This window comes from Beta vulgaris, chromosome 9 (genome assembly GCF_026745355.1).
Source record: "Beta vulgaris subsp. vulgaris cultivar EL10 chromosome 9, EL10.2, whole genome shotgun sequence".
Taxonomy (NCBI): Eukaryota; Viridiplantae; Streptophyta; class Magnoliopsida; order Caryophyllales; family Amaranthaceae; genus Beta; species Beta vulgaris.
In genome coordinates this window covers 38,869,653-38,888,444 of record NC_079210.1, presented here as the reverse complement: position 1 = coordinate 38,888,444, position 18,792 = coordinate 38,869,653, and the positions used below count along the sequence as shown (strand labels likewise).

General features: G+C 44.1%; 2 protein-coding genes across 3 annotated transcripts; one reads left to right on the top strand and one right to left on the bottom strand.

Annotated features, from left to right (window-relative positions):
• Positions 1-7,406: 7,406 nt before the first annotated feature.
• On the bottom strand, positions 7,407-9,111 carry LOC109136246 (uncharacterized). Its single transcript, XM_057392258.1, has 4 exons — positions 8,664-9,111; positions 8,117-8,247; positions 7,602-8,029; positions 7,407-7,533 (listed from the first exon to the last, which is right to left on the bottom strand). Exons 1-4 carry the CDS (start codon positions 9,109-9,111, stop codon positions 7,407-7,409), a joined length of 1,134 nt encoding a protein of 377 aa, XP_057248241.1.
• Positions 9,112-14,144: 5,033 nt separating this feature from the next.
• On the top strand, positions 14,145-18,680 carry LOC104903725 (protein CHUP1, chloroplastic). Of its 2 annotated transcripts, XM_010691830.4 has the most exons (5): positions 14,145-14,450; positions 14,925-15,200; positions 15,301-15,383; positions 16,318-17,091; positions 17,500-18,680. In XM_010691830.4, exons 2-5 carry the CDS (start codon positions 15,050-15,052, stop codon positions 18,418-18,420), a joined length of 1,929 nt encoding a protein of 642 aa, XP_010690132.1. In that variant the 5' UTR covers positions 14,145-14,450; positions 14,925-15,049; the 3' UTR covers positions 18,421-18,680. The 2 variants fall into 2 exon arrangements, with proteins under 2 accessions (XP_010690132.1, XP_019107453.1); XM_019251908.3 differs by lacking the exon at positions 14,145-14,450 and having other exon boundaries at positions 14,519-15,200.
• The last annotated feature ends 112 nt before the right edge of the window (positions 18,681-18,792 follow it).

The window sequence follows — 18,792 nt, the reverse complement described above, 5'->3', positions numbered from 1 at the left end:
ATATATATATATATAGGCAAGATCACATAAGAATGCTCCTTACATGAGAAATGAGAATGAATCTCAACCACATGATTCGTTTAGAATTACAACACTTATTCATTAGAGTTATATCCCTCTAAAAAAATTTGAATTCAATTTTTTTTTTGTTTTTTTTGAATTTTGAAAATTCAAATATTTTGTTATTAGAGTTACATCACTTTTTCATTAGAGTTACATCACTTATTCATAAGAGTTATAGCGTATAAAATTCATTCTCATTTCTCATATAAGTATGCATTCTCATATGAACTCACCTCTCTCTCTCTCTCTCTCTCTCTCTCTCTATATATATATATATATATAATATTATATATATATATATATATATATTTATAATATTATATATATATATATATATATATATATATGTTTGGGCCCATTAAACCCTTCCAAGGAAATCATGCCACGTGGCACCGCCACCTAAGGATCGTGGGTCCCACCAGAATCATCCTTTGAAAAGGTATCATCAATCCCCAAGTGAGCTGTCATGTCCAGCACACCACTTTCTAGAAATTCTCACCACTATAAATACCTCTTGTCCCATCAATGCAAAGGTATTGAATCTCACCTAACTAACTTGAGTTTCTCACTCTAGACTCTCTCTCTACCTCAATCATCAACTGACTTGAGCGTCGGAGGGGCGATCCCGGAACAACCCCCGGGGTAGTTTTTCTGTGTTTTGCAGGTTTCCGGTGAACTGATAACCAGCCCTGCTCGGCTTAAGGACTTGTTCAGCACAGATCATTAACCTTAATTTCTAGACAGAAACAGTTTGGCGCCGTCTGTGGGGATAGTACAAAAAGTTACTTCGCCACCACTTCGAAAAATTCACTTGCTGCTCAGCAGGACTTAACCACAGTGCTAGTCAGCCATGGCACCATCCAAGAACGCCCGTAACAGATCTACCCAACCTCAGCGAACCGAGAGGGAACCCTCACCCCAACCAAGGAGGTCAGCACGGACTAGATCCCCTTCAGTTCATACATTGGACCCTAACCTGGACTCTCTCAGGAACTTCAACCTTCTCCCTCTCGGGAAATACAGCATGTTGACCCTCAACCTTTGCTCACAGCTGACATAGCACTCATAGCAGCTCAGCTGCAACAAACCTTGCAGCAAAGCATCATGCAAATGCTGACCACCCTCCAGCAAGGGCAAGGGCATAATCAGCTCAACCTCCAGCCACGTGATGACAATGTCCAGAGGCCATCTCATAGGGAAGAGCGAAACCCTCGCTCCATTCATGACCAGCCTAACCGGCAAAGGTCAGCCGCTCGGGAACTTACTCGGTCTCAAAGGCCCCCCTCCCGGCAAGATGAACGCCCTCCTCTGGGCGAGAGGTCAGCCCCTCGGGAAGCTGCTCTCCGAAGGGAGGAGACACACGTTTCCAGATCGCCAAGGGGGAATCCTGGCCGCAAGCCGGAAGATGCTCGAAATATCCTTAATGAGAAACGCCGTAGTCAGGGATATGATGCTCGTCAGTTCCTAGATCGCAAGGCTGCTCAGCGTGAGGGCATGGTGATTCCGCTCAGTCCAAACCCCTAAGGCTCGGCAACGGGAGCCTCAAGTTCATGACCCCGTTCAGCCGAGAGATTATTGACACCCCTACCCAAGGGAAAGTCAAAACGCCGCTGATTGAACCGTTCGCGGGCCTAACCGACCCGGAATACCATATGGCCACCTATAAGGCTCAGATGAGTGTGCAGACCAGCTGCGAGGCTACATGGTGTCGGTTCTTCCCACCACGCTAAAGGGCTCGCCTGAATTGGTTCCAAGAGTTCCGGCGGAATTATCACCGATTTGCGTGCTCGAGACATGTTACCACCATTCGTGGCCGGAAAGAGGCAAAAGAAGACAAGCTTGCACCTCATGGGGGTCAAGCAAGAGAAGAATGAAAGTCTAGCCGACTACATAAAAAGATTCAATGAAGAGTCCCTGAAAGTATCCGACCTGCAGATGCTGTGGCCTTCGCTGCTCTCATGTCCGGATTGCAACCTGGCCGGCTAAGATGGACATTGGCTGAGAGTGAAGTCAAAACCTTTTCAGAGGCCATGGCAAAGGCTCAAAGGTTTATCCAAGCGGCGGACATTTGCCGTCACTCGGAAGAAGGAAGTAAGAAGAGAAAGGAAGAAGGAAACAACAGAGATCAGCCCAAACAGCAGAAAACGGGCGGTAGGTCGGATAGGTTCACTGATCATGGAAACGACCCTCGTTTCAATAAGAACGAAGAGAAATATACCTGGACATCAAGCACAAGTCCATGCTGCCTAAACCCAACCCATCCGGACCTCAGCCTACCGAAGAAACAAAAGCCAGTGGTGCGAGTACCACCGGGAATGTGGTCATACCACAAAGGATTGTAGAGAGCTGAAAAAAGGATTGTATAACCTTGCCACCAGGGAAGCTGAACCGCTACCTCAAGACCAGGTGAGGAGAAGGGAAAGCAGAAGGTCGGTCAGTCCAATAGTGGGGACACGGAAGGGTACATTGGGGTCATCGCGGGTGGCTTCGCCTCGGGAGGCCTAACCGGCCGAGCCAGGAAAGCTCACCTTCAAAACCTCAAGCACCAGGTACTAGAGTCAAACCAAGCCGGTCGGATTGTCCATAATGACATTGGGAATCCAGTCGGTCCGTCAGCGTACCCCACGATGACCCCCTGTCATCGAGCTCAAAGTAGCCAACTCCCGGGTCAGACGTGTCTTGGTGACAGTGGGTCTCCGCTGATACATAACTCTGGAATGCCTGAAAAAGCTGAAGTATAGTGAGAAGGATGTCACGCCACTCGATCAGCCACTCATAGGCTTCGGGGGAAACTCTGTACAGCCCGTTGGGTCGATAAAGCTCCCCACTCGGATGGGAGAAAGGCAAAGGCAGAAGCCTACCGATCGACTTTCTAGTGGTCGACATCCCTTTGCCGTATAACATAATCATGGGACGACCCACCTTGAACAGAACAAAAGCTGCAATCTCTACGTACCAACTCCTCATGCAGTTCAAACAGATGAGGGGAAGGTCGGAAAATTCAAGGGGATCAGCAGGCCGGACGAGAATGCTATGTTAATAGCTTAAAGAGCAGAACTGAAATCGACGTCCAAGAGGACTCGAAGAAGAGAAAAGGGAAGAAAATTCACCAAGGAACTTGGGGGTGTACATACAGAAAACCCCAAACAGTACGACGACCTCAGCCAGCTGAGGAAGACGAAAAAGTAGAGATCGGAGAAAGCCGGTCGGACTGTAAGAGTGGGCAAGGCCCTAAACCCAGAAACAAGAGCACAGTAGTGCAAGTGCTCAGGGAATACCAGGACGTATTCGCCTATGAGGCCTCAGAGATGCGCTGACTTGACCCAAAATCTATGTGTCATGAGCTGAATATTAAGGAGGGGATACAAGCCGGTCAAGCAAAAGCTAAGGCATCAAGGTCCGGAAAGGTGCAAAGCTGCCGCAGTGGAGGTCAAAAAACTGCTCGAGGCAGGATTCATTGAGGAATGCCAGTACTCGGAATGGCTGGCTAATGTAGTACTGGTGAAAAAGCCGAGCGGGCTTGGCGCATGTGCGTGGATTTCACAGACCTGAACAAGGCCTGTCCGAAAGACAACCATCCTCTGCCCAAAATAGACAGGTTAGTCGATCGACAGCTGGTCATGCCCTTCTAAGCTTCATGGATGCTAATGCAGGCTATCACCAAATTCCCATGGCGGAACACGATCGGATTCATACCGCTTTCACCACCCCGCAAGGGGTTACTGCTACAAAATGATGCCATTCGGACTGAAAAATGCCGGAGCCACTACCAGCGACAGTTAAAAAATTTTCAGTGATCAGTTGGGTCGGAACATGAGTGTATGTTGACGACATGATCGTCAAAAGCAAGGCCCACTCTGATCATCCAGACCGACCTAGGGAGACGCTGAGCACACTGAGGAAGTATCGTATGATGCTCAACCCTAAAAAGTGCGTCTTCGGAGTGAAAGGGGGAAGTGCCTCGGATTTCTGGTTGATGAAAGGGGTATTGAGGCCAACCCCGACAAGATCAAGCAGTTCTGGAAATGAAATCCCCCTGGAACGTCAGGGAAGTGCAGCGCCTAACAGGATGTCTAGCTGCCCCGGACGGTTCCTATCACGGTCGGCTGATAAGAGCCTATTCTTCTTCAAGGCCCTTAAGAGAAAAGAGTTCACATGGGAGAAGAGGCTGAGCAAGCCTTCCCTCCCTCAAACTTCATCTATCAACTCTCCCAAGCTCATGTCCCCCTTGCCGGGGGAAACATTGTTTGTACTTGGCCGTATCCGAATACGCCCTAAGTGCGTTCTGGTAGCCGAAAGGGAAGGGACGCAGCACCCGGTCTACTTCATAAGCCACGCCTTTCGAGGGGCAGAAGCAAATATAGTAGGTGGAGAAGATGGTCTTCGCCCTCGTCATGGCTAGCAGAAAGCTGAAACCTACTTCAGCCCATCAAATCAAGGTCCTTACCGGACAACCCTCCGCAAGGTCATAGAGAGCAGGAACCACTCCAGTCGGATGACGATTGGGCTGACCATTGGCTGATTTCGGCCTGGAATATGAGCCCAGAAGGGCCATCAAAGCTCAAGCCTTGGCGGACTTTATAACTGAATGCACAACTCGGCCCCCGGTCGGCCAGAATGAAGAGTGGGAACTATACGTGGATGGTTCTTCCACCAAGTCAGGATGTGGGCGGGGCTAGTGCTTAACCCCCGGTCGGAGAAAAAATGGAGTATGCAATCAAGTTCGAGTTCCTGGGGTCGAACAATGAAGCGGAGTATGAAGGCTCTCATCCTCGGACTTCATTTGCATTCTTGCAGGAGCCACGGCCATTGAGGCCCGATCGACTCCCAGCTTATAGTGGGTCAGGTCTCAGGGGAGTACGAGGCCAAGGAGGACAATATGAGAATGTATCTGGCCAAGGCACAAGAGTTCATCAAAAAACTCTCCCATTTCCGCATCAGCCACATACCCAGGTCGGAGAATCAACAAGCCGACGCTCTGGCTCGTATGGCTAGTTCGGCGAGGGGTCAGCCCCTCGGACTATCATGTGGGAGGTGCTTCGCCAGCCCAGCATAAATGCAAGGAACAGTTGATTCTAGACCGAACCCACTTGGATGGATGAGGTGGTCGGATACTTAAGGGATGGAGTCCTCCACAACGATGCCAAAGAAGCCGAAAGGATCAAGCACCGAGCAGGTTGGTTCTTATGGCATGACGAGCAGCTCTACAAGAAGTCATACACGCACCCACTGCTGAAGTGTGTAACCCCTGAAGAAGGAAATTACATCCTAAGGGAAATACACCAAGGGGCGTGTAGCAGCCATCAAGGGGGGAGAACCATAGCGGGAAAAGCTCTAAGGGCTGGGTATACTGGCCTACCCTCAAGGCAGATGCACAAGAATTGGTGAAGAGATGCCCATCTTGCCAAATCCATTCGGATATTCCCAGATCCCCAGCTACCCCCCTCAATTCTATCCAAGCAGTTCTGCCATTTGACAAATGGGGCATGGACCTGCTCGGCCCGTCCCACCAGCATCGGGTCAGCGGAATTCTTGATAGTGGCCATAGACTACTTCACTAAGTGGACTGAAGCCGAACCCCTTGCCTCCATCACTGACAAACAGGTCCAAGCCTTCATCTGGAGGAACATAATTACGAGGTTCGGGGTACCCCGAGCCCTGGTCTCGGACAATGGCCGGCAATTTAATAGCGGACCAACTCGGGAATACTGTGCTCGTTTTGGGATACAGACCAGGTTCTCCGCTGTTTCCCGATCGCAAACCAACGGCCAAGCAGAAGCAGCCAACAAAATAGTGCTCAAGGGGATCAAAAAATCCCTTGACGCAGCAAAAGGGGCTTGGGTGGACGACCTGCCTGGAGTCTTGTGGTCTGCTCGGACGACTATAAAGGAAGCAACGGGACATTCCCCGTTCGGATTAGTCTATGGTAGTGAGGCAATACTACCAGTAGAGGTCGGTATCCCATCACCTCGGATCACCTTTTATGACTTCGAGCAGAATGAAGAAGAAAAGCCTGTCAACCTCGACCTGCTCCAGAAACAAGGGGCAACTCATTGTTAAGGTCGATCCGCTACAAGCAAAGAGTAACTCGGCAGTTCAATCGTCGAGTCAAGTCAAGGCCAATCCAGCTCGGAGATTGGGTGGTCAGAAAGGTCGAAGCCACGGGGTTATCACATCTGAAAGGCAAACTAGGGGCCAACTGGGACGGTCCTTACAAAGTAACCAAAGTCATCAAGCCTGGTACATTCCAGCTCGAGAATCCTGAAGGCATACCACTTGCTCGGCCATGGAATCTGGATAATCTTAAGAAATACTATGTATAGTCAATTGCAATTAGGGGCATATAGCTGAGATACTGGCCAGGTATGGCATGTAGTCACTCGGACCAGTCCAGGTCGAAATTGTAAGACTTAACCAGTCAATTTCTTACCATAATTAAGTTATAAAAGACTTAACCAGTCATTTGTTCTGTTCCAATTAAACTTAACCAGTTTTAATCATTCGAATTTAACCCGACCAACTATATCTTTCGAAACTTAACTAGTTTCAATCGCGAGTTGTTCGAGTTAAATCCGACCAGCGCTATCAGACAAAACTTAACCAGTTCGAGAATCAATACTTGAAGCAAATTGCAATTGACAAACATAAAAGGTGCTCGGATAAAATAAAAGGAAGACTTTCATTGAAGTTGAAAAATATTACATCCTAAAACCTTGGTACTACCAAGGTTAAGAGCAAAAAGAAAACAAAATATAACACAAAGGAAGCCTAAGCGACAGGGGGGTCGGTCTGATCATTGGTACTCCCATGATGCTCTTCAGACCTGGCCACCCCTTGGCCCTAATCATCCTCAGCAACCTCCACATCTTCATCATCATCATCATCATCATCCGAAAGGGCGATGTGCAGCTCAGAGAGAATAGCCTGGTCCTCCTCCTTTAGAAGGGCTTCATAGCTCCCCATGACCTCGGACCAAGGAAGAGAAGGATGCGATCTCTCCAAGGCCGCCTTCATCCGCTTGAGGGCGTCATCTACCCCCATCTTCTGGGCGGTCGAGCCGACCTCATTGACAAACAATTCGCAAGCCTTGGTCTCCTTCCAACCCGCAAACCATTGGTCCTCAGTCTTGGGAGCCTTTTCCAGCTCAGCAAGTTGGAATCGCAGCTCGGTAATTTTGCCCTCCGCCTCCACAACTCGGGCCTCAGCATCCGCCTTGGCAATCACGGCCTCATCCTTCTCCTTGATGAGTTTCTGCTTGGCCAAATCCCACTGCTCCCGCTCGGCCTTGAAATCATCCTGGTCCCGAGCGATGCAACGTTTGGCGTTGGTAAGGTCAGCCTCGGCTATCCTCTGGCCCTCTTTGGCAGCGCGAAGCTCCTCATAATGCTTTTTACCTCGAGCCTCCAAGTCAGATACCTTGTCGGCCAGGTGCACTTTGTTCCGAGCCACGTTGACCAGCCGAGCGGAGAACTGTAATAACAAAAATCAGTACTTGGCAAAGAAAAAACGAGAATGTTAAAAGCAAGAAGGGAACTCACCTCAACCCAGCTGCGGAACAGGTCGTTCGTCTCCTCCGGGCCCTGGTTTGCGCAATGTATTCCCGGTCGGTCGGGCTATACAAGCACTCGCCCGCATTGGTCCAGCGAGTGTCGAGCCCGTGGACATCCAACTCAGCAAAGGGCTTGGACAAGGCAAGGCTGAGCTCCTCTGGGTCGTCATGGGGGCCGCGAGGGGTGGCCGGCGTGTATTGAGGACTCCGAACTGGTCGGAAGTCCTCCGAGTGGACGGAAATGCGGGTCCCCTCGGACTTATCGGCCTTCTCCTCTGGGCGAGGGCTATTAACCTCTATGGACTTGGCCTTTTTAGCCTTCTCAGCTTGGTCCTTGGCCAAGGCCTTGGCAGTTTTGGCCACCTTCTCCGGGTCCCGTTCTTTCCTCTTCTTCGAGGCCTTGGGCTTCGAAGGATCCTGCATAAACCAGTGTCATGTCGAAATATAGAGGAATGGTAGGTCGAAGCATAAAGGAAGGGTGCTCGGTTAGAAGAAGAAACCTACCTTGGGGCTCTTTGGGATGCCTATCTTCTTGGCTTTCAATTCGGCTTTCAGCTGAGCCGCCCTCATTGCCGCGTAGTTAAGTTTCTCAGCGATTTCGGGGTCGGATTCTAAAAGGCGCGTCAAAGAGCAAGCTGCAAAGAGAAACATAGTTATGATGATTGTAAACATAAACAAGAAAAAAACATGTAAAGTAACCCCCTCGGCCGATTACCCCGGGGGAATGTCCGACTCAGTCCAACAGCCGACAGAAGATGCTCGCTTTTGAATAGGCGGCAGCTCGGAATCCAATTGCTGGCTACATACACCTCCCCTCCTTGAATGATCTGGGCTTCGGTTTGCAGATAAATAGCCGCAATGGCTTCCTCCTCGGACATCTCTGGAACCCTGAAGTTGAGCTCGTGGTTGGGCTCGACGTCCGGTCGGACCGTGGGGATCCCCCAGTCCCCTCCGAAAAAGACGAAGGCAAACTCTCTCCTGAACCCTTTCTGGGAAGTAGGCAAGTCGAGCACTACCTTATAACCCTGCCGGGCTTGAAAGTACCACCAACCTGGGCCATTATCCCCCGCCGACATCTCGACCAGCTTAAACATGTTGCGCCATAAGGTCAGGGTTGGTCGGACGCTCAACATGGCACATATCGTCTGAAATGCAACAATTCCTCCCCAGGAGTTCGGAGAGATCTGACTTATGCAAAGATTGTAAGCATTGAGGAGGTCCTTCACAAAGGGAGTCAGCGGAAATCGGAGCCCCATCTCCATAGACTTGTAATAGACCGCAGTGCAGCCCGGGGGAGGAGTAAGAACCGTATGAAAGGCTTCCGGTCGGACTAGCATATAAGGATCCCTTATGTGGAACCTCGCGGCCTGGCCCCTCGGGTCGTCGAGGATGGCTTTCATCAACGAAGGAAGAGGGAACTTGGACCCAGGTCCCCCTTTCGGATCTGGATCCGGAAACTCCGGTCGGCCTGAGGTTGATACTTCTTCACTATCCGACATCGTCACCCTCACTACACCATCAGCAAGGTATTTATCTAAGTAACTGGCTTTAGAAGAAAAGGCCAGGGACACTTCCCAGGGGAAGGGAACAGCGCCCTCGGCCTCTTCCTCTAGTGACGATGAGGGGCTCGGAAGCAGAACCGCGTCGGGAACGGCCGAGGGGTCGGGGCAACTTATTAAGGTCGACACCAACGTTATTCCCATCCCCCTCACCTCCTCGAACCGATTGTAGGGAGGTGAGGTCGGAGGTGTCACCGACTCGGACGATTCTCCCATTATTGTATAGACAAGGGAGTCGGCCGAGGTTATTAAAAAGAAAGCGAAATAAACTAAAAAAGCAAGAGCGTACCTGGTCGGACGATGGGAACCGGAAAAGTTGCTCGGGAACTTAGAGAGAAGCGAGAGCTTTTAGAGAGAGAAAATTCTGAGAATTTTGAAAGAAGTTTGCACAAATGATTTCTCTCTCCTCTCCATACCAATATATAGACATGCCTCGGGACACGTCCCCTCACAAGCCCATCAAATGCCTCCACATGGCCTATGGAAGTTGAAGCGTCAAAATTTCCAGAAAGTCCTATCCAACTCATTGAAAAACGCCATGTGGCCATCACTGATTTCCAGCTCAATGCCACCCGATCGGTCATATGAAAATAGTTCCTTCGGAACACGGGTCGGGCAAAATGGCGATCTCTGCTTGTTCCCTTCACTTAGCCAAAGTCACTAAGTGATAGGGAGCCCCCGGTCGGCCTCTCCAGGGCTGGTTAACCCCTGTCCGAGCTGCGCCCGTCAATCCAGTACCCGGTCGGTCAACCTGGGGCTCCATCACCCCTTGCCCGACCAGGTCTCTGCTTGTTCCCTTCACTTAGTCAAAGTCACTAAGTGCTAGGAAACACCTGGTCGGCCTCTCCAGGGCTTGTTAGCCCCTGTCCGAGCTGCGCCCGTCAATCCAGTACCCGGTAGGTCAACCTGGGGCTCCATCATCCCTTGTCCGACCAGGTCTCTGCTTTTTCCCTTCACTTAGTCAAAGTCACTAAGTGCTAGGAAACCCCTGGTCGGCCTCTCCAGGGCTTGTTAGCCCCTGTCCGAGCTGCGCCCGTCAATCCAGTACCCGGTCGGTCAACTTGGGGCTCCATCACCCTTTGCCCGACCAGGTCTCTGCTTGTCCCCTTCACTTAGCCAAGATTACTAAGTGCTAGGAAGCACCTGTTCGGTCACCCCAGGGCCTGTTAGCCCCTGTCCGAGCAGCATCCACTCGTTCGGAATCCGGTCGGTCAATCATGGGGCTCTTTGGGGTCTCAGCCGACCTGGTCCCTTGCTCCAAAGACCTGGTCGGTCAGTCAAGGGACTCTTTGGCCCCTCAGCCGACCTGGTCCCTTGCTCCAAGAACCTGGTCGGTCAGTCAAGGGGCTCTTAGCCTCTCAGCCGACCTGGTCCCTTGCTCCAAAGACCTGGTCGGTCAGCCAAGGGGCTCTTTGGCCTCTCAGCCGACCTGGTCCCCTGCTCCGAAGACCTGGTCGGTCAGCCAAGGGGCACCCTAGCCTCTCAGCCGACCTGGTCCCTTGCTCCAAAGACCTGGTCGGTCAGCCAAGGGGCTCTTTGGCCTCTCAGCCGACCTGGTCCCCTGCTCCGAAAACCTGGTCGGTCAGCCAAGGGGCACCCTAGCCTCTCAGCCGACCTGGTCCTTTGCTCCAAAGACCTGGTCGGTCAGCCAAGGGGCTCTTGGGTCTCTCAGCCGACCTGGTCCCCTGCTCCAAAGACCTGGTCGGTCAGCCAAGGGGCACCTTAGCCTCTCAGCCGACCTGGTCCCTTGCTCCAAAGACCTGGTCGGTCAGCCAAGGGGCACCTTAGCCTCTCGGCCGACCTGGCTCTCTTTTCAGGAACCCGGTCGGTCAGTCAAGCTCCCTAATTCTCGGTCAAACAGGTCTTGGTCGGCGCTAGCCCGACCTGATCTCCCCCTAATCTCCCTTCTTGGAGGTCGGTGGACGAGGTCCTGCTGAGTATCTAAACCTGGTCGGTGCATGTCCGTCCCCCTCTGGCCTTTCTTTAAGGAGGTCGGTCACATGAGAGGAATTTACGCCACCAAGGGGCTTCACCAGGTCGGACGGCTCTTCTGCCCCTTCCTGGCGTGGGGCTAAATGTTTGGGCCCATTAAACCCTTCCAAGGAAATCATGCCATGTGGCACCGCCACCTAAGGATCGTGGGTCCCACCAGAATCATCCTTTGAAAAGGTATCATCAATCCCCAAGTGAGCTGTCATGTCCAGCACACCACTTTCTAGAAATTCTCACCACTATAAATACCTCTTGTCCCATCAATGCAAAGGTATTGAATTCTCACCTAACTAACGTGAGTTTCTCACTCTAGACTCTCTCTTTACCTCAATCATCAACTGACTTGAGCGTCGGAGGGGCGATCCCGGAACAACCCCCGGGGTAGTTTTTCTGTGTTTTGCAGGTTTCCGGTGAACTGATAACCAGCCCTGCTCGGGCTTAAGGACTTGCTCAGCACAGATCATTAACCTTAATTTCTAGACAGAAACAATATATATATATATATATATATATATATATATATATATATTATATATATTATATATATATAATATATATATATATATACACACTAGTGTCAAAAATCTTCATAAAAGTGAACTTGGCCTTTTGGGCCTAATCTGCTCATTTACCCAAAAACCATAATAAGTACTAAGAAATGTTTTATAATTAAAAGGAAAATTTTTGGTAATACTAATAATTTTGGAAAAAGTAAGTAGGTGATATCATTATTGTGCATTAATTTTCAAAATAGACTCCAATCCACTTGTTAGTATGTTAACAAATACTCTCCCTTATTTTAGCTCTATCATATTCACTTTTGATATTGTCTATATTTTACTTGACCATCATGTGTTATATATACATAAGCTAGGTAAAATATAGTCATATAAAATCTTGTTAAATTTGTCTCGATATATATTTTCAAAGTAAGTTTTTATAATAATTGTTTATATATAATTTAATATATTAATGCTTAAAATTTTACATTGATAAAGTAAGGTACAAAGTAGAACTCTAAACAAAAAAAGCTGAGAAAGTAACAACCATCAAATTCTATTTCCCGAAAAAAAAAAACAACCATCCTATTCTTTTTTTTAAAAAACAAAAGCAATGATCCTATTATCCGACTCCACAGGCCATGTTTGGCAAATGTCTTTTTCATTGACTTTTGACTTTTAATTTGGTCAAACAGCCAAAAAAGTCTTTGTTTATTGGCTTTTAAGCCAAAATAAAAAAGTTGCTTAGAACAACTTTTTGGATTGGCTTTTGGTTTGTTGGCCCACAAATTTTGTAATAAACAGCCAACATAACAACTAATTTTACCAAACACTTTTACAAACAGTTGGCTTAAAAACCCAACTTAAAAAGCCAATATATATATATAACCAGTGATTTCAGCCAATCAATCAAGCCAACTAAAACAGCCAAAAACCAATACCCGATTGCCAAACAATTCCAAAGACAACGAATCTGAAAGAAATCGCGGGAAAGTGATGTAATAAATAGGTTTGCAAAACCAACTTCTTCTTTTTCTAATATCTTATTTTAATCTGTTTTAACAACTAAACTGCTGTAATAATGTGACATGCACGTGAAAGGTATTTAAGTCCACCTGTGAACTTGTAACATTACATGACATTTTAAAATTTAATACACAAATCTGAGATCTCCCTCTAAAAATTCTCATCAATCAGGTTGATACATAATCAGACCGCTCCTATTTTACTGATCAAATCAGGAAACTTCTTTACATAATCACGTGGTTTTGCTGATCCTTTCTCATCAATACTACATTGTCAAACTTAATTAGTTAAATTGAATTTTGCTTTTTGCCAAATTTTGTGGATTAATGAAAAATGCTTGCAAATTGTAAATAATGATGTCTCAATCAAACCTCAAAACGGGCGGCATGATGGGGACATGAAGGTTATAAAGTAATTGCAAATGATGTAATACTTTAACAATGAAAATTGAGGAATTTTAATTACATACACTACCTAATTTTGCATATTTTTAGAAGTGTTCCAATTAGAATGTCTCTATTTTGTTGCACCAATACCACAAATACTAATTTTTCCACCATGAGGAAGCTGTAATTTCACAAAAGTTTACGTATGTATGAACATATTACGAAAACCATTACATATTCAAAGAGTTTCTAAATTGAATTCTTTGTTTAGTTTAATTTGACCATATGTTTCTTAATCATTTTGTTAGTAAAATTAGCTGATCGATTTATACTAATATTTATATTTATGAAATCTTTTTATGGATTTATGATATGTCTATTTCATCTTATATTAGTTGTTTTATTTTTTCTCAAATCAGATCGGATATTTACAAAACTTCGAATTAGATAAAAATAATGAAGTTTGTCATGAACCATTAAATACTTAAGGCGATGAGAAGTTACATAAAATGATAAAATAAACTCTCTTAATGAGAGTTTTTCTCAATATACTTATTGTTCAATATCAATAAACATTTTTTCTTTTGTTTTTTGGGCACCCACCGAAATTCCTTGTTAAGAAAAAGGACCCTATTATACTAGAACCTATCGCAAGCTTGAGAGTAGAGGGATATAAGGGATGAATTCCTACTCCCAAGCACGATTAGATAACAGGGTTCGAACTTGTAACCTTAAAGTCACAAGGCGAGTTTCCTACCACCTCAATCAAATAAGCTTGATTAGATCAATGTCCAACATGGAATGAGTTTTAAATTCAATATAACTAAGATTTTTATTCAACAATGATATCTAATACAATTTTATAATATTGTAATATAAATGAATACAAGCATAATTGAAAAGAAAATTAAGCAAGAGCATATTGGACATTGTCCTCTCTAATATGTTCTTATGACTTCTCACCACTTGGCTAATTGTGCACTTTTTCATATTCTTAAATCTGCCATCGCTTCCTCTAGTGGTTACAACTTGGAATCAGCATCTAATCATCTTTCTTCTCCCACCATCCAACCTAACTTTTATGCCCTTTTGCTGTTTCTTAAATTTTATGGAACATTTTACTTCTAAAGACAAACATGACTAACCAAAAAACATATAATACGACCAGATCTTAATGCAAAAAGGCAATTTTAAAACAAGAAGCAAAGATGTAAACGAAAAAGAGGATTAAGTAATTGTTTTTACTAAGACAATGATAATGACAGAAAAAACAAGTGATTTATTCATGATTAACACGAGCACAACACCTCTACGTTTATTATTGTGCTCATTCTTTGGCCATTAATCCAAAGCATAAGAATTTCTCTTTCCCAAGGTATTACCTCCCCTTTTTGCTTTTCTTCTTTATTTTATCTTATGATCAACTCATTTTTTTTTCCATCAAATTACAAACGAACATTTTTTTTTTTACTTTTTGAGTTTGTTTCAAAATTGCTTGGAGTACTTTTTCCGTTTTAGCTATCTTTCCATTTGTAAATTCTAAATTTGGGTTTTTGTTTTTTTATTAAAAAAAAAGAAATTTTAATTTTTTTTAAAGAAAAATTTCGTAAGGTTTTTTTTTTTTTTTTTGAATGATGAATATCATATCCCAAATGGGTTTTGGATTAATAGCAAAATTTAAAAGGAAAAGTTGTTGATTCTGGGTTCTGTTTAACTTTTTCACCTGTGTTTGTTAGAAGTTTGATCAACAAAAATGGCCTAAATTTGCTATTTTTGACTCAATTTTTGTGTTCTATTTTCTGGGTTTTGTTCAAAGTTGGTATTTATATTTTTGGTTTTTGTTGATTAGGTTTATAAGCTTAGACATGGAGGATGATGATGAAGACGGTCCATGATCTCTGTTTTTCTCTCTCCTATTGTTTTAATAATAATTTGGTGGGTTTTAGAAATTAGGAAAAAAATATTAAAAATATAATGATGATGATGATAAATGAAAAAAAAGTTTTGAAACCATTTTTGGTGAAATTTGGTGTGGCTTTAGCCCTATCTTTTGCTGGTTTCCTCTACTCTCGCATTAGAACTAAACGTATCAAGCCATCTGATCCTCCTCCTCCTCCAGTTTCAGGTTTGCAGTAATTAAAGTCTCTAATTTTTTATTAATTTTACTTAATTACGTTTCTTCATTTCACTTAAATTATGTTTTTCTCTATTGTTTTTACATGCAGAGTCTGATAAGAAAGTTGATTATGATGGGAGATTAAGGGTTAAAAATGATCCTCAACATGAGATGGATTCAGTTGATGCATATGTAAGTTCAGTTCTGAATTTTGAATTGTTTGATAAATTGATTTTCTGTTTGAATTGTTTTTATTAGCTTAGTGATGATCATTAAGTGATGGTGATTAATTTTGATTGAATCAAATTTGAAAGTGAACAATATTCATTTATGGAAAGGACAAGCTTGGCAATTCAAAGTTGTCTTATATGAAGTATATATATGTGTGTTTTAGTAGCGTCCATCTATTTTTTTTTTTTTTTTATCCATATGAGCCACGAAGGCAATACAAAGAAGGGGAGGGGGTTTCGAACATGTGACCTATCGTTCACAACACCTCAATCTTAACCAATGGGCCAAGACATCATTGGTTAGTAGCGTCCATCTATGCATGTGTGTGTAATATATTTTACGTGGAACAACCAATTAGCTACATTTCCGTGAGAGGGTTGTATTGGCATGTGGCGTAGTAGTAGTATAGAAAATCTTTTGAGAATTTTCTGATCATTAAGTTACTAGAGATTTCATGTACTTAAGCAGTGAACATTTGTTGCAATAGACTCACTTACAGAGCATGATAATTGCTTGAACAACATTTTCCAGATTACAAACCAGAACATGCCAGTTTGACACTCCTTTCTAATGGGATTAAATTTTTGTTAACTCTAATCAATTGAAAATCATAATGAATAGCTTTGAGAGTCATCAATGGACTAAACACTAGAAAATGAAAATCTTTCACACCATATATTTGGAAATGCTAATAATTTGATGGTCACTTTGATTGGTTTGGAATGGGAGATTATAAGTTGAATTATACGGCATGTGGTCACTAACTTTATGATAATCGTTATAACATAGAATTAAAGGTATTATTACTAACCTTTTTTTTCTAATTTGGCGGGTGAATACAGAGCCAATTTTGAATTTTCTGATGGTTAACTTTTGATTTTATTCCGTTAATCAGGACAAGCCATGCATCCGGGTGTGTGTTGACAGTTCATCTAAACATGCCTCACCTAATAGTAGATTTAGTGGAGATAGAGATGGGTTCTTGTTGCCCGAATTCGATCAAGTAGTCAAGGATTTTGATGCAGTAAACTCCCCAAAGACAAATTTGCAGAGTTTTAAGATCAGCAAAGATTTATCCAACTCACTCAGAAGAGTAGAACGGGATGATTATGAACAAGAAATTGAAAACCTAAAGAATAGGATTCATTTCCTTGTAGAAAGAGAGAGAAAGCTTGAGGTTCAGTTGCTCGAGTACTATGGACTTAAGGAGCAGGAAACGGCGATGATGGAGCTCCAAAACCGTTTGAAGATCAATAACATAGAGGCCAAGCTTTTCTTGATGAAGATAGACAATCTACAAGCAGAAAACAAGAGGCTTGAGGGCCAGGTTTCTGATTACTTTAAGGTTGTGTCCGATTTAGAAGCTGCAAAGGCAAAAATCAGACTTCTGAAGAGGAGGATTAGGTATGATGCTGAGCAAAACAAAGAACAGATCTCTGATCTGACTCAAAGAGTTGTGAAATTGCAAGAGCAAGAGCACGGGCACGAGCATGAGGTTAGCACTAGCTATTCTGATGACCCGTCCGAGCTGCAGAGATTAAATGAATTGGAGGCTGAAGCCGAGGAATTAAGGAAGTGCAATGAGAATATGCAACGAGAGAATGCTGATCTAGCTCAGAGATTGGAATCCACCCAAGTACTTGCAAATTCCCTTTTTGAAGATCCAGAGGTGTGTTTCTCCTAATTTCATTTAATCACTTCCTTTATCTCATCTTGAGGGCTTTATGTTTTACAAGTGTGATTGTGTAAATAGTTACACTTCACATTGGCAATTTTTTGTAATTTTGAGAATGACGGGCATTTGGCGATTTGGTGGAAAGGGTATCTTAAGAAGTTCATTGAAAAATTTAAACGCCAACTTTTCTCAAAATTTCCCAAAATATCATTGTGATATGCAATATTTGTAAACCAAATCTCTAGTAAGTTTGATGATTGATTTTCTTTCAAATATTATTGTGGGATTTTCGGAATTAGTCTTTTAAACTATACACATATGCCTACATCTTGTAGTTTTTTGGTTGTTGTTCCATAAGTGGTTTAGTTTAGTGTTTATTTCTCAAGCATGTGATTTTTACAGAAAGAGGAGCTTCACAAAGCTATGTTCAAACTAAGGGAAGAAAATGACAAGTTAACAAAGGAAGTTGAGAGGCTTCAAGTAGATAGGTGTGCTGATGTGGAGGAACTAGTATACCTACGGTGGGTAAATGCCTGTTTGCGATATGAGTTGAGGAACTACCAACCCCCTCCTGGTAAAACAGTTGCCCGAGACTTGAGCAAGTGCTTAAGTCCCAATTCTGAGCAGAAAGCAAAGCAACTAATACTCGAATATGCTAATACTGAAGACGGAGCAGACAAAGAGCCACCTAGCCTCACGGACTTTGATTTTGATCATTGGCCTTCATCACAACCTTCTTATCTTACAGATAGCACCGATCACGAGGAGTCCCCTGGTCCACATCCTACTCACAAACCTCACTCCAAAAAAATCAAGTTCTTTGCAACCTTAAGAAAGTTGGTTCGAGGAATTTCTATGCATCATCACCACCATCATAATCATCATCAAAATCAAAATCATCATCCAATTCATGATCAAAGTGCCCGAGAAATTCCAATGTATAGATCACTTTCCGTTGATGACATTGGGAAAAGGTACTATGAAGTGGGACACAATGGCTCTAGAAGCAATCCTCAGAGTCCAAGACTAGCATCATCATCTCAGAATTCGAACAATTCTTCGTTGGAATATCAACCACTCACAAGCTTGGCTGAAGAAGATGAGAATGCTAGTAGAATAAGTGATTCGAGATCATCATCACACGGTGGAGTAAGGTTTGTGCTTGGGAGGGAAAGCGTTGGGGGTTCATCTCCCTTAGATTATAATTCAGAACGAGAGTCAGAGATCGGGCAGAAGTCTGACTTGGCTAAGTATGCTGAAGTCTTAAGGGATTCCAGATTGTTACAGAAACACAAGAAATCTGCATCTTGTGGTAACATGTGATGTTGATTCTGAACTTTGGCCTTCCTCTTTACAAAAGAATATATTGTAACTTGATCATGATATCCTCAATTTTTTTTTATTTGAGGATTTGCGTAACCATTTTTCTGTAAAATAAGAAATGACACGGTCGGATGAATAGAAATGGTTTGCACATATGAAACATGATGTACTCATGTACACGACTCTCATTGAGTCATTGTTGTACAAATTTATATGGATTGCTGACACTTATCAAGGTTAACTACAAGCGATTGGACTCACGTCAAGCTGTAGCCTGTATGTTATATGGTTTTTCACTGCTGTATTGCTGTGTTTATTTCTGCATAATTTTGGTTAATACAAACAAAACCAAAAGCCAAAAGAGCCTTTTTT

Coding starts and splice junctions, on each gene's coding strand:
- LOC104903725 (XM_010691830.4), top strand. CDS start 15,050: ATGATGATGATGATAAATGAAAAAAAAGTTTTGAAACCATTTTTGGTG. Junction 15,201..15,300: donor TCCTCCTCCTCCAGTTTCAG/GTTTGCAGTAAT, acceptor TTTTACATGCAG/AGTCTGATAAGAAAGTTGAT. Junction 17,092..17,499: donor CCCTTTTTGAAGATCCAGAG/GTGTGTTTCTCC, acceptor TGATTTTTACAG/AAAGAGGAGCTTCACAAAGC.
- LOC109136246 (XM_057392258.1), bottom strand. CDS start 9,111: ATGTCGGATAGTGAAGAAGTATCAACCTCAGGCCGACCGGAGTTTCCG. Junction 8,248..8,663: donor GGCGGGGGATAATGGCCCAG/GTTGGTGGTACT, acceptor TTCTCTTTGCAG/CTTGCTCTTTGACGCGCCTT. Junction 8,030..8,116: donor GCATCCCAAAGAGCCCCAAG/GTAGGTTTCTTC, acceptor TGGTTTATGCAG/GATCCTTCGAAGCCCAAGGC.